This window comes from Sceloporus occidentalis, unplaced genomic scaffold (genome assembly GCF_023333645.1).
Source record: "Sceloporus occidentalis isolate IW3139 unplaced genomic scaffold, rSceOcc1.0.p SCAF_1, whole genome shotgun sequence".
Taxonomy (NCBI): Eukaryota; Metazoa; Chordata; class Lepidosauria; order Squamata; family Phrynosomatidae; genus Sceloporus; species Sceloporus occidentalis.
Genome location: NW_028316981.1, coordinates 115,343,330 through 115,358,765, shown reverse-complemented (window position 1 = coordinate 115,358,765; position 15,436 = coordinate 115,343,330). Strand labels below are relative to the sequence as shown.

General features: G+C 44.8%; 1 protein-coding gene across 4 annotated transcripts in view; it reads right to left on the bottom strand.

The window, feature by feature from the left end:
* LOC149321969 (gamma-aminobutyric acid receptor subunit beta-2) overlaps positions 1-10,541 on the bottom strand; it is a 160,888-nt gene extending 150,347 nt beyond the window's left edge. For 3 of the 4 annotated variants that reach the window (XM_089532134.1, XM_089532142.1, XM_089532151.1), the window contains exons 1-4: positions 10,315-10,541; positions 8,951-9,186; positions 8,721-8,812; positions 7,968-8,035 (exon numbers count right to left, since the gene is read on the bottom strand). In XM_089532134.1, the coding sequence (XP_089388260.1) occupies positions 7,968-8,035; positions 8,721-8,812; positions 8,951-9,027 (237 nt within the window). In that variant the 5' untranslated portion in view covers positions 9,028-9,186; positions 10,315-10,541. The remainder of the gene's footprint in view (positions 1-7,967; positions 8,036-8,720; positions 8,813-8,950; positions 9,187-10,314) is intronic. The other variant, XM_089532123.1, reaches the window with a different exon arrangement.
* Between the last annotated feature and the right edge of the window lie 4,895 nt (positions 10,542-15,436).

The following is a 15,436-nucleotide window of genomic DNA, read 5'->3' as shown; positions in this document are numbered from 1 at the left end:
TGGAAACCCACCCACTTTGATCAAATCACACTCTCAGCCTCAGAGGAAGAGCGTGGCAACCCCTCTGCAGAAAACTGGCCAAGAAACTCTCACAATAGGTTAATCTTAGAATTACTGTAAGTTGGAAATGACTTGAAGGCACACAACAGCCAAAAAAAAAAAAAAAAAGTCATCCAAGACAACAAGGGAAAATTAAACAAGGAAAATTGAACGAGGCACATAGCCTCACCTTCATACAGTGAACCTGGGAAGAATGTTACTTCAGTAGATGATCTCTCCCAATGCTTTTAAGGAATAAAGGAACAAGGACTTGCTCATACAATAGAGAACAGACGTATGAGGCTTCCAATGAAATGTATTTAGAAATGTGATGAGGGGAGGGGTTATGATGATGCATTATGAAATGACAATGGGTGTTTTCCTTGGTATTCAGTATTTATTTATATCCTCTATTACTTTCTTTGAATACACATAAGCATATCTATATGATTCACTGCCATACTAGTATTGAAGGAATACATATATTATAAAAATTATGAAGATATAAATAATGTCACATAATGGCAGAGGGTGGTGAGATGTTTACTACAGGAGCTTTATAAAATCTTACATATCCTCAATCCAAGATGCATATATCAGAATTAATGTCTTTTTATGGGGGGGAGGGTAATTACTTTTCCCCTGTAAAAAAATGCTGGCTTTATGAAAGATAGGACAATGTAATTTACCCAGAAGAAACACTGGTTTAAAGAAGTAACAGAGTAACAAATGCACATTTAGTGTTTCACAAAGGTAGGTAAAGGTAGTTCCTTGACATGAATGTGTAGTCATAACCGATTATAAGGGGCTGTGCTCATCTCTGTTACTAAGCCGTAGAGCCAGCATCGTTCGAGGACTGCTCTGGTGGGCATGTGGCCAGCATGACTGCACCCAACGCTGTTACCTTCCCACCAAAGTGGTACTTATTTATCTACTGGCATTTGCATGCTTTCAAACTGCAAGGGTGTCAGAAACTGAGACTAGTGACAGAAGCTCATCCCGTCATGCAGCACTCAGGCCTCGAAATGCCAACCTTCTGATCTTCTGATTGTCAGAATTGGTGTCATAATCACTAAACCACCACATCCCATTTCACAAAGAAAAGCAAGAAATAATTTGGTAATAAATATATGTTCTTCTTGTTAGTTTTCAACAATATTAACCACAATGATCACTGCCCAGTTTCATCACAACTATGAATTATGCCAATTTCTTTTTAACAGTCCTGTTCAGGGGAACCATTTGTTCATTTCCTGTATGTCAGTCATATTGTGATTATTTGAATGTCATTTCACATAGATCTCCAACTCTGCAAAAGAATACTGAGACACTTCAGAAATATTTTACCAGCAAAAGAGTGTGAGAGGGGATACACATAGGTGTATTGAAAAAACATCCTAATCATCATAATTTCTTACACTATGACTATGTATCAGCACCAAAAGACAATATTAAATAACAATGAACACCCAAAAGTTGTTACATGATTACTATGTTACATGATTACTATGCGGGATTTGGGTCAAAAACAGTTTTGAAATTCAAAACAAACTCTTCTGCTATAAAGAAAACAGTTTGGATTAAAAATTCATCTATTTTATATTCTTATTTACTTACTGTAGACAATCTTACAAGCCAGTTCAATGCCTGGTTACACAAATGAGAGCCTCACAGTGTTCTATGATATCTACTAGGTAATTTATGGTTTCTGGAAGAAAGAAGAACTGTACAATTTTCCAGTTCCCTAGATGTTATTTGATTTAACATGTTTGACTGAAATGCTATATTCAAACACATTCAAAGCTTTATACATGTAGTATTTAATTGGGATTTTTGTAATATTGTACAGAATAGTGTATGCTTTCCTTATATTTAATAAAAATGGCTACAAGAGAAAGAAAACAATTTAAGAAACATACCTAAAAAGAGGTATACAGGTTCAGTATCCCTTATCTGGAATTCCAAAGTTCAAATTGTCCACATGTGCAGTGTGGCATCACTAGGGGGTATGGGGGATGCAGACCACACCAGGTGACACCCTTAAGTGAGATGGCACCAGTGCTCTTCAAAATCTGATTTTGGCAGCAATGGGCTGTGGCATTCACTTGTTTCCATTTAAAATGCTATAACAGATTATGTGAATAGGGTGAGGTCCAGTGGGAGGAAAGAAAAGGCCTCAGATTTTAAATTTTAATTTATTTTTTTAAAAAAGTTTTTAAAATTAAATATTTCCTTTATAAACATCACTTTTACTCGAATTTTCACTTCAGCCACATGAAGCTATGTATATGTAAAGGCATTCTGTGTATAAGATATTTTAATTTAAAGGTATAATTTCAATTTTGCTAGTTGTTTGTATGACAACTATTACCATGACATTCAGTGATATGTAGAAGTTATGGCTAATGAGTAACATTAGTACAGACAAAAATATGACTAAAGATTATGTTTAGTGTAGTATGCAAGGAGGTCAATGGAGGGATGACTCTATGAGTTACTGCACCAGGTGGCACTAACCCAAGTGACAGCACTGCACATGTGTTGTTGAGATAGTGACCCTTTTGCTTTCTGATGGTTGAATATACACAAACCTTGTTTTATGCACAAAATTATTAAAAATATTATGCATAAAATTACTTTCAGGCTATATATATAAGGTGTGTACGAAACATAAATGAATTTCATCTTTAGACGGGTCCCATCTCCAAGATATCTCATTATTTATATGCAAATATTTCAAAATCCAAAATAATTCTGGTCCCAAGCATTTCAGATAAAGGAGATGCAACTTGTACTGGGTATGTCTATTTCTTTTGCTGAGGTGTAACTGTAGTACCCTCAAATTCACTCTCTCTGCAGTACTTATTAGTTCCCTATCCAGTTAGAAAAATTCTGATTCAACTATCAGAATTCTGAAAACTAGTTGAACATTCTGGAATTTATCGCACAGCCCCTTGAGACATTCCCAGCATGGAATGAAAGGGAGTGGGATGGGAACAGAATGGGGGCTATCACACATTTTATTGCATGCCAGAATGCCGCCGACACCACCAGAAGCTCCCAATCCATTCCTGATCCGTCCCAGAGGAGGTGATTTTCAGGACCTGTTCAGAAGCATTCCTGAAAATTACCTCCTCTGGGATGGATCAGGAATGGAATGGGAACTTCAGGCAGTGTCGATGGCATTCTGGCATACAATAAAATGCCTGATAGCCCCCATTCTGTTCCCATCCCGCTCCCTTTCATTCCATGCTGGGAGTGTCCCAAGGGGCTGTGCGATAAATTCCTCTGTTTCGCTGAAAGGTGACTGTGAATCTGTACACACAGTATATTTTGTCTTCTGACGGACTGAGAGGCAAGAGATTCTGCAATTCAGAAACAAGCTTAGCAGTGTGTTCATTTGTTGGTCTGTTCTCCCTGAGCACTAGGATTTCTCAATACTTATTTCATTAGAAAAATAAGAAGTTCATATCCTATAGTAATTCTTCCTAATATGACAGATTGCACTGCAAAAATCCAAACTATGGGGTGTGGAAAATTTTCCATGGAAAATATATAGCAATCGATTTTTTTTTTTTTTTTGGAAAATCAATTTTGAAACATAGGCCCCTCCCACCTGAATGTCCAAATGATAACACCAAACCATTTCCTAGTGCTAACCCCCTACTGCCTCCCTCAGAGATCCTAATGCAAGTAGCTTTCTTCAGTCTGTAAAGACCATACTGTATCCGGGTTGCTGAATCAAGAGATGGAAAAAAGATTGTCCACTTTCTCCCACAGAGGAATATGTGTGAGTCTGTGTCTCAGAGAAAGCGTGCATACAATCCGCGGTCCAATATCACAGGAAGCATTTGGGGCCAAAAAGGGTTCTACACTCTTGGCATGAGTGATCCACAGTGCACGGTTATAGCAGTTTGATTTCTTCTTATAGAATCCTGGGTTCTGTAGTTTTATGTGATATCAAAAATTCTCTCATGTATTCCTTGAACTACAGCACTGCAGTTCTCTCCAGAAGAATTCCAAGTACTTCTCTAAACTACAAACCCCAGGATTCCATATGGGAAAGCCATGTAGTAAAAGTGGTATCAAAATACAAATGGTGTAGTGTGCAAGTCACCAACCTATACATCCTGATGAAATGCAATAATATTTTACCATGGACTCCATAGGGGTGGAAGAAGAAGACTACAAGTATCAGTGAAATGTAGTGAAGTTCTATGCTAAGCAAAGTTCAGTCTGGAGGCTACTAGTCAGGCCCAGAACAAGACCAACAAACACAACCTCGTAAATGACTTCCATAAATGACTATGCAGGGGTTCATCTCAGTATGTAATGTGCATTCTTCCTCAGTAAGTAAGGACTGTATTATAGCAAACAAGGGACAGCTCTCTTTTCTGCCTCTCAGCTTCTCAGCACCACCAAAATTTTATTTATTTTTTTAAAAAATGGCACTGCAGTTTTCTATTAATAGTTGACAGCAAACAACTAACTGTACTAGTTAATAGGAAGAACTGAAAGTATTTTAGGGAATGGGACTCTCAATAATCTAGTCAAGCCAATGAAGCCAATAGTCAATATAATCCTAACTAAACTCAATTTAGATATATTTTGTGTTCATTTATATAATAATTTAAGAATAATCTAGTAGAAATGCAGGATTTTCTTTGTTACTAATGAGTGAGGGAAATTAACCAATTTAAAAATAGTCAGATTTCTAATTGATTTCAATTAATTTTAATCTGTTTTACGTGTGTGTATGATGCCTCTTTAACTTGAGAATCCCTTTAAAATCCCACAAGAAACAAAATAACAAAAAGGTAGTGTCCTTGAGGACTTGATCAACCTAAAAAGTGGCCTCCAACCTTGTGGAAGTTGCCCATCACAATTTTACAGCCTTAACCAAAGCAAAGGATCAGTAGTCCACAGGACTGCATGCTTCTCTCCTTCAGCCCTTCTCCTGTTATGCACAAGCTCTCCATGCCAAACATAGATCAAGGTATTGCATCGACACCTATGGTAACCCTGGGTAAGATTAACTGAAGTTGACCTCAACCAGGATTTGAAATTAGCATCAAACACTGATCCCAAAAAGGTTTTAGCCATAGCCAGTGTACATGATGACACAATCCTGAACCACAGTCCAGACCAGTAAAAAAATAATAATCTGCGAATGAGAAGAGAAGGTGCTTGTGTAAGAGTGAGGCCATCCAGTCCAACCATGTGTGATCTCACAGCTTACTCCCTATCCCGAAATCAGTTTGCTGCAGGATCAAGGTAAGTCTGCTTCATCCCACAGTGTCAAAGTCATTCTTTATGCATGAATTCCAATAAGCAATGAAATCCCATGGAAAAATAGTAAGACATTATGTGACATTACATTCAGAGACCCTGGTTGGAAATTATAACCTGGTTTTATTTTCTGAAAAACCAAGGATGCCCCTTTAACACAATAACAGACCTCTTGTTTTTGTCCACAGCCACATCCACTGTTTCATGAAATACAAAGTTCCTTGAAATCTTCTGTCATTTCATAAACATCTAAGAACATGAAGCCTTTCAAGCCAAATCATTTTATCCAAAGTGAGGTGTATTATATGTATTATTAATGTTTTTATTAGGAGTATTGTTTTTTATATGATGCCCATTCCTTGTCTGGACACAAATGCTGAAAGTTTCACTCTTATAACTAACTTTTGAAAACCATTTAAGAGACCTTACTAAAAATACGATGGGAAAACCAAACAAATACACCAGACTGGCATCAGAGGTCACATCAAAAACGCTTTCAAGTAACAAAAATTTTGTAAGTGACTATTACATTTGGTAGTATATGAAGCTCCTGAATAAATTAAAAGTGGAAGGCCATAAGACGTGTGTTATTTAAGTGATGGTAGTGGCAGTTGCTATTATTATTGTACTGAAAGGTAATCTGTTTTTGAAAATATCTCTACATTTGATGGTCATGTAAATAAACCTTCAAGGAACGTATTTTAGATTTCACTTGGATCTAAAGTCAATGCTCCATACAAACAGGAAAAATGTGTTTATACCTCTGTCTCACTAGTCATATTTGAAGAACTTGTGATTTCAGGAAGAAGAAAAGGAAGGCGAGCAGAGATGTAACTTTTTAGATATACAACTAATACCCTAAACATGAAAAAACAAAACAAAAATGTAACATAAGCAAAGGAAGTTAGTCTTTTATAGTACTATGGAACCTCTGCCTATCACGGAAGACACATCAGTAACTTCTGTATGGGAAAGAACCATTACATAATTTCTTCCTCTCATATATAACCATACATGCAGCATTTACTGAAAGCGATAATTCATGCAATTCCAGTAGGCCGAAAAATCAAACATTCTAAGTCACCATAACAAATGTAAATACCATTTAAAAACCTGTAATCTGCAATACTTACTTATTAATAAAGTGAACTCACACTATAATAACTTGGTTTAGATTGAACTGGTGATCATATCAATGCACATCTTCCATTTTTACAATATTTAAGTTATTGTTGGTTTGAGATCCTTTAACACAGGAGCAGAGATTGTTTAGTTCTACAGATGCTGGTCAACTACAACAGCCCTAGCCAGCATAGTCAATGGTGAGAGATGATGCAAGCTGTAATCCAACAGCTGGAAGGCCACACTTTCTCCTCCTTGGTATAACAAGTACCACCGAAGATAATGTTAACATGGCATTTTTAAACAAAAGAAAACACATGACTGCTAATCATACAAGCTTTTGAAGCGGCTTCATATTAATACCAATATTTGGCATTACTTTGTCCACTTCATTAGTGATCTGAGTAACACAAATGAGCAGGCTAACTGGGATATGTTTAAAACTTTTATGTCTCCTTTATTAATTCTGAAACATTTTACAGATAGCCCTTTTGCTATGCAAAAAAGTTTTTTAAAAACTTTCCTTGGATCTAATATGCTCCAAAGGGCCTTTCTTCCTAACAAACACAAACTTGTCAAAATTTTTCAATGGCTTCTCCAAGCATTTTAGAAACTGGAAAACTAAACATATGCAGATTAAAGTATAATTATACTCTGTGCAATATGAGTTAAATTTAATGGGGAAACACACGCGCACCTGCCTTTCCTTCTATATGTGAATGCAAATCTGCACAACACTTCAGAAGTGACAAGATAATTAAAAGGTAACCTCAATGCATTCTTTTAAAAGCAGCCAAGGCCAATACATTACAGCCTTCTGACTGACTCTAGCACTCTCATACCAGTTCCTACTCACACCAACCGTAACTAAAACTACCTAATTAAACATCCCAGTCAATGGAAAACCTAACAATAATATTGACTTTGAGCTGCAGTGCAAGCCAAGGTCAGCAGGGGGCGCTCCTGCATGAAGCAAAAGAAGGCCAGAATTGTTCCCTGAAGTCGTTCAGTGGCTCTTAACGGTATATGTCTGAAATGGTACCTGCTAAATAGGAAGACTATCCATAAATCAGACGAGCTTTTTCACACACTGTAACTCATGATGTTTAAAAGCCTCTCGATATTAAACGTGCAGATATTAATTTGAAAGAAAGGGGTTTATTTCAGTAGCTCTACAGAGGCCCCACACACTCATTCAAGCCATAACCAAAAAACGTTTTCCACGGTTTGCTCCTGGTATTTCAGAAGTATCAACCAGCCCTAAACCAGTGCTTTGAGGAATTATTCCATATTGGGTCTCCACCTGACCATGTGAAGGAAACACAAGCCTCAGACTTTGGGGAGCAGGGGGTGGCCTCATTAACTGGTACGTGGGGGGTGTGGGTGTGTGCCAACACTGGTGCCACCTTGGGGAAAAGGCGAAAGAAAGCAGAGCCTGCCTTCGCAGACAACACAGCCCCATCCCATGAGGTTCTTCATCCCCAGGTCCTGGGAGGCGAGAGAGAGAAAATACTCACCATATTGACTTCTGAGACCATGTCTATACTGGCAATGTCTATGTTCATGCCCACAGCCACCGGGGGACCTGCAACACAAGAAGGGCTGCGCTGTGATCTCTCCCCATGCTCCCCTTGGGGCAAGAAGGGCCCAACTCTAGGAGCCCACCATTCCAAGAAGGGGCTGCTGGGGCTGGGAGGAAACCAGAGGGTTGTGAGGAAGCCCTGGGGCTGCGCGAACGGGGCGCGGGCCTCCAGCCTGCCCTGCCTGCCTTGCCAGCGGGGTCTCCCTCAGCCGGAGGTGTGCTTTACATAACGCTCACACGTCCCCTTAGACACGTGTCTCCATCCCCGTCGTCCCTTGGAAGCGGCTGGCCCGAGAGCCCGGAGGCCAAGCAGACCCAGGGGGGCTTCCCTCCGAGCCGTCAGCCGAGGAGGCCGGCGAGTCTTGCGGGATGGGTGGGAGAAGGGGTTTAGTACCCGGACAGGAGGGCAAGGGTTTGGGGGAAGGCATGCGCTGCCCCTGTTGCCTGGGTGGGCAGCACAGTGTCCGAGAGAGGGCCCTTGGCCTTGAGGGGGTCTCCCTTGGCGCCTCGGGGGAAGCCAAGGGTTCCCAGGCTGGCAGCCATCCGGAGCCCTTGCCCACCCGCCACGCGCGCCTTCGGAGCAGGGCGGCCCCAGGAGGAGCCCGAGCGAGAAAAGACATGCGGGGGCCCCTCCAGGCCCTTTGGACTCCGCTGCCCCCTCCCCAAAAGGAGGCCCCCGCAGACTTACCTCCAAAATCCGGCCTGAGCCGAATGTCGTAGCCTTTCAGCAGTCGATCCACGGTCTCTTTGACCAGGGACATATTGCTGGGATCATTCGCCCTGGAGAAGGGGAGACGAGGAGGGAGGCAGAGTAAGGCGGCCGGCCAGCAAGGCAACGCCGAGGGAGCGAAGGGGAGAAAGGGGGCAGAGGGAGAGGGGGAAAGGAGAGATGGAGGGAGGGGGTTCCCCATCACTTACGTCTGGGCACACACCACGGTCAGGATCAAGGGCAACGACCAAATCCCGACGCCACCTTTTCTCCGGACTCTCAGCATCCCTCTTAGCTTTCGGTCTGATTTAGGGTTTTCCGCGGAAGAGAAGGAGCGATCCAACTTATTCTAGCCAGTGCAGTAATTCTAATGTGGAGCGCATGCGCACGGCGTACCACAACATCAAAAGGAGCAGTGGTTGCTGCTGGAGATGGAGCAAATTTCCTTGCCAAAAAAAAAAAAAAAGGAAGGAAAAGCGAGGGGGGAGGAAAGGGAGAGAGAGAGAGAGAGAGAAATTAAAGGGGGGAGAAGGCAATAGGTTGTATATACTTAAGGAAACCAAAAGAAAGGAAAGCCCTCCGCCTGAGGCTGGAAGGGTGTTTTGTGGTAGTGGTTGATTTGCTGTTGTCCTTTGGGTTCATACGAATCGGGACCACACTGGCCACCGAGGAAGTTTCAAGAGTTGCCAGCTACAGCAGTTTTGCAACCTAGTTTCCAGGGGGAGATGTGCAAAATCGGATTAGGAAAGGAGGGGCGGGGGAGAGGTGAAAATGGGGACGCAAGGCGTGCAGGGGGTGAGTGGGGTGGGGGAGACCTCTCCTCGGCTCCTTGGGAATAATAGCAAATGGTGAGGGGAAAGGGGAGGGGCTCCAGGAGGGAGAGGGGCGGACTCGGGGTCCCACTTGGCAATGGGCGGCTGGAAAGGGCTCAGCCTCAGGCAGGCAATCTGAGATGATGATGATGATGATGATGATGATGATGATGATGATGATGATGATGATGATGATGACGACTTTCTTGGAAGGGGCTCCAGGGCTGCCTGCTCTTCCGGGGTGGCAGGGAGGGGGAGATAGGAAGTGGTCTTAGGGGCAGGGGAAATGGGGGGGGGGATTGCCGGATGACGTGATTGATAGGGGCAGAAAGAAACAAAGAAAGAAGTCAAAAGTCATCCCGACACCGATTCTTTCTTTTATCCCCCGCCCTCCCCTCAGCCATTCAAAAGAGCTGCTTCAAAAGGCCACGTCTCCCTCTGTTCTCATATTCTGGGGGGACTTATTAGCATCATCATCATCATCATCATCATCATCATCATCATCAATGTGATGGTAGTGGAATTGTTCTTCCTCCTCCTCCGCCTCAAGGCGGGTGGGCGACCATCCTGGCTAAATGCCCCAGGGAGGAGGAGGAGGAGGAGGAGGAAGAAGAAGAAGAGGGGAGGGCGAGGACGGGAAGAGACCAGGACTAGCCTCCCCAAAGCGGGCACCGGCCACGCCGCCTTGCCTTGCCTTGCCTTGCCTTGGTGCCTAGGGCGCAGCCGAGATCCTCCTCCTCCTCCTCCTCCTCCTTCCTTACCTCCTTCCCCGGATTCGCTTCAGAAGCAGCCGCAGCCGCAGGAAGGCAACGGTGGCGGGGCTGGGGCCCGGCTCAGCAGCGGCCAGGAGCGGGGGGGAGTGGGTCCGGGGAGGCCGGTTGGAGAGACATGGGAAAGCCCCAAAGGCTGCTGCTGCTGCCGCCGCCGCCGCCGCCGCCGCCGCCTTGCGAGGAAGCCTCCTCCCTCTAGTGCTGCTGCTCCGGCGGCTGTGGTCCCCGGCAGCTCCTTCCCTCCTCCGCCGCCGTTGCCTCCGCCGCCACCACTTCCTCCTCCTCCTCCTCCTCCTCCTCTTCCTCCGCCACAAGCGCCTCAGCCGCCGCCGCCTCCTCCTCCTCCTGCTGGCCCTGCAAAACCCCGCTCGCAAGAGCAGCCACCGTGGATCTGTGCTGCTTCATTGAACGGGAGCCGAGCTGGAGAGAGCTCGCCTTGCAAGGCGCTGGGGGCTGGGGGCTGGGGGGGGGGGTAGTCTTAATTCTCTAATTAAGGCAGAGCCTTCAATTAAGACCGGGAAGGTTTATTAATTCGCTGCGGGAGAGAAGAGGGCGAGGCGGCGGCGGCGGCGGCGGTGGTGGGGATGATGGTGGGGAAGCATTAGACGCCGCGGGCGAGACGTGGACGCCGAAAAGCCTCCTCATGCTCCTTCAGCAAATGTTTAGTCATTCAGCACACACACACCACACACACACACAGGGCGACCATGACAGGCGTCCCCTGCAGCCCCTTCCACCTCCAAGCCCACCCACCCCTCACACACACACACACACACACACACACCCCTGCCTCCCAATTCCCCCTCTTTTGTGCCGTGTTTTTGGAGGGCGCTCGGCCAAACAACCCCTTTGGCTCCCTTCCCCCTCGCCCACTCGCAGCGCCACGGCCCCCCAAAGCCAAGGCCGGTGGGGAAGGCCCTTTCGGGCAGGCTCTTGAGCGGGGAAAGGCAGCGCTTCCCTCTGAGGGAAGGGCTGCACTCTCTGGCCTCAGGAGACTGGCAGGGCGAAAGGTTGGCTCGGGGGTCTGTGGGCGAGTAAGACAAGAGTATAGGCTGGCCAAGGAGGACGAGCCCCCCCAAACGGAGGGCATTCGGGAAACATGGGGGACGTGCCCAAGGAACAGCTCACCAAAACACTGACTGATCGAAAATGTAAATGCCTGCTTCTTAAGTCATGCTCCAAATGGAGGACGTTGTGGCATTCCTCCTGCTGGGCTGGAGGTGGGAATGTGAAGACCTGGCCAGGGAAAGGAGGACAAGGTCTGGTCACCCTCCACAAAACAAAAGCTTGAAACACTGATATAAAATGTCAATGTATGTTTCTAATAAGTCATGCTCAGAATGGGGGGCGTTGTGGCATTCCTCCTGCCGGGCAGGAGGTGGGAATGGAGGACGTGTCCTGGAAAAGGAGGACGCGCGGTGCCCCTGCCGCTGCCTGGCCAGGTGCTTCCTCCTTCCTCCGCAGGAGAGGCTCGGTGGGAGAGCAGGGCTGAGGGACCGCCTGCAGTGGCCCAGGAGGAGGGCTTTGCGTGCGGGAGTCGCCCTCTCTTCTTCCCGGCCTCCTCGGAGAAAGGGCTCCCCGGCCCTGAGCACCCCCAGGCCTGGCAGGACAAGCCGGGTGTTGGGGAAAGGAGAGACCATGACAACCCAACAGGGGAAACTCCTTGCCACCCATTCTAATGCACATAAGGTGAGGGAAAGGTGTTCGCTTTCTCAGGCTGCATCCGCACTGCAGAAATAATCCAGGTTGACACCACTTTGGCTGCATCCACACTGGAGAAATAACCCGGTGTGGCCATGCTTTAACTGTCCTGGTTCAAGGCTATGGAATTCTGGGAGTTGGAGTTTGTTGTGGGGCCCAGAACAAAAATGGAAATGTGGAAAACAAAACAGTGGCCCACAGATTGGAAATGATCAATATACTTTTCTACACACACACACAAAAGGAGACACAAAAGATTCTAGTAACTACTACAGGATCAGTACAAGATTGCACTAATCTCCCATGCAAGCAAAGTCATGTTCCAAATTCTTCAGAAAAGACTCCTGCCACATATGGAACTAGAAATCCCAGAAGTACATGCTGGTTTCAGGAAAGTAAGAGGCATTAGTGATCACATTGCAAACATATGATGGATAATGGTGTGCACAAGGGAATTTCAAAAGAAAATCTGCATGCACTTTACTGAATACAGCAAAGCCTTTGATTAGATCATGAAAAGCTATGGAATGCTCTCAAAGAAATGGGAGTACCAGAACATTTGATTGTCCTGATGCATAACCTGAGCTCAGGTCAGGAGGCTGCTGTTAGAACTGAATATGGAGAAATGGAATGGTTCCCAGTCAGCAAAGAGGTCAGGCAAGGCAGCATACTGTCACCCTATCTGTTTAACCTGTATAAAGAAAACATTGTATGAAAAGCAGACATTGGCCAAAAACACACTGCAGAAACAATCCAGTTTGAGAGTGCTTTAACTGCCCTTGCTCAATGCTAGGGAATTATGGGAATTGTAGTTTTGTGAGACATTTAGCCTTCACTGTGAGAGAGCTATGGTGCCACAATGAACTTCAATTCCCAAGATTCTCTAGCATTGAGCCAGGACAGTTAAAGCAGTATCCAACTGGATTGTAAGAAAACAAAACTAATTACCATGGATGATCTATGAGAAAATTGAAATAGTCAAGGAAGTTCCCACACCTTGGCTCAAACATTGAGCAGAACAGACACTGCAGTTGTTGTTGTTGTTGTTATTATTATTATTATCTTATATAGGGACTCGAGGCAGCAGACAGCAGATTTAAAACAATACAGTTTACAAACAGTACAACATTAAAATGTATAAATATAAAAGTTAAAACACAATTAAATCAATTTAAAGGTTAAAACAGTTATGAGTTAAAATAGAATATATTAAAAATACAAAACTTAAAATTTACATTGCACAACATTCCCAGCTCTTATCAGTTTGCAAAGAACTGCCAGCACAAGAATGTCTTTATCTGCCACCAGAAGGTCAGCAGGGATGGTGCCATCTTGGCCTCTCTAGGGAGGGAGTTTCAAAACTTGGGAGCAGCCATTGAGAAGGCCCTCACTCTTGCCCCCACCAAAGGATACTCTAGGGGGCTTGTACAGGGAGATTTGGTCCTTCAAATAGCCTGGACCCAAGCTGCATAGGGCTTTATAGGTCAAAACCAACACTTTGAATTGTGCCCAGAAGTGGACTGGCAGCCAATGGAGCTATTGCAACAAGGGAGTTGTATGCTAACCAGCTCCAGTTAACAACCTGGCTGCAGCTCTTTGGGCCAGTTGAAGTTTCTGAGCACTTTTAAAAGGTAGCCCCATGTAGAGCATATTACAGTAATCCAGACAGGATGTAACCAAGGCATATACTACTGTGGTCAGGTCTGACTTCTCCAAGAACCGGTGCAGTTGGTACACAAGTTTTAGCTGTGCAAAAGTACTCCTGGTCAGCAGTGATACCTGAGTTTCCAGGCTCAGCATTGAATCTAGAAGTACCCCCAAACTACAAAGCTGAGTTTTCAGGGAAAGCGTAATCCCAAACCAGACTGAACCCCCTATTTCTGCATCTGTCTTTCGACTGACCAGGAGCATCTCTGTCTTGCCTGGACTAAGCTTCAACTTGTTTGCCTTCATCCAGTCCATTACAATGGCCAGAGTAAGCTAGAAACAGCTTCCTTGGAATTAGGTAGAAAGGAGTGATAGAGCTGGGTATCATCAGCATACAGGTGACACCTTACTCCAAAACTCTGGACGACCTCTCCCAGTGGTTTCATGTAGATGTTTAAAAGCACAGGGGACAGGACTGAGCCCTGACTGACCCCACAGGCCAATGGCCAAGGAGTCAATCAGGAATCCCCCAGCACCACCTTCTGACAACGCCCCTCCAAGAAAGAACAAAGGCATTGTAAAACAGTACTTCCAAGCCCCATCCCAGAGAGGTGATTCAGAAGGATACCATGGTCAATGGTATTGAAAGCCACTGAGAGACCCAGCAGAACCAACAGGGACACACTCCCTCTGTCCAGTTCCCTGTGTAGGTAATCCAAAGAGGCATTAATCGATTCCCTTACCCACTCCACCAGTCCTCCTCTGGCCTGTTTAATGAGCCAGGAAGGGCAAGGGTCTAGTATACATGTAGTGGTTCTCACCTCCTTGGGCTTAGGGAAGGGCAACTATGAAAGAACTGGACAAGATCCTAAAGTATAAAGATATAAATCTGAACACTAAATTGAGGATTATCTAAACCATTGTATTCCCCATCACCATGTACAGATGTGACACCTGGGCAGTGAAGAAAGCTGATAGTAGGAAAATAAACTCATTTGAGATGTGTGGCTGGAGAAAAGTGCTGAAGATACTGTGGATGGCCAAGAAGACAAACAAATGGTTTCTAGAACAGATAAAACCGAACCCCTCCTGGAAACCAGGATGACAAAATTGAGGCTGTTGTACTTTGGCCACATCACGAGAAGGCATTAATCATCAGAAAAGACAATAATACTAGGAAAGGTAGAAGGAAGTAGAAAAAGAGGTAGACCACATGCTAGATGGCTGGACTCAGTCAGAGGCCATAGGCTTGAGCTTGCAGGACCAGAACAGAGCAATAGATGACAGGGGGTCTTGAAGCAGTCTCATACATGGGTTTTCATGAGTCAAAGGTGACTCGAAGGCAGTGAAGAACAACAAGAAATGTTACATGTGTTGACAAGAGGGTTAGCCAACCTGAACAAAAACTCATTACTCTGGGAGCAAGTTTCATTCAAAATGACAGTGTCTTTTGGGAATTCCATTAGATTATTTGAAATGGAACACTAGATTCGTGAACACCTTTAGAAGAGTACCCAGTGCTCCAGGTGCAGTAGGTTTTATTGAGGACAAGCTGCTTGACTGACCCTGCAGAAAGGTATGGCTCATGAGCCATGATGACTACTGGCTGAACTGGGGAGCATGATGCAGGGATTCCAGGGTGGGAAAAGATAAGGGATTCAATGGTGGGAAAAGCAGGGGACCCAGGGTGGGAAAATATAAGGGAAGAAGGAAGAGAGAGTCTGTGGAAAGAAAAAAGATTCACAGGGTCCTTTCACACTACACA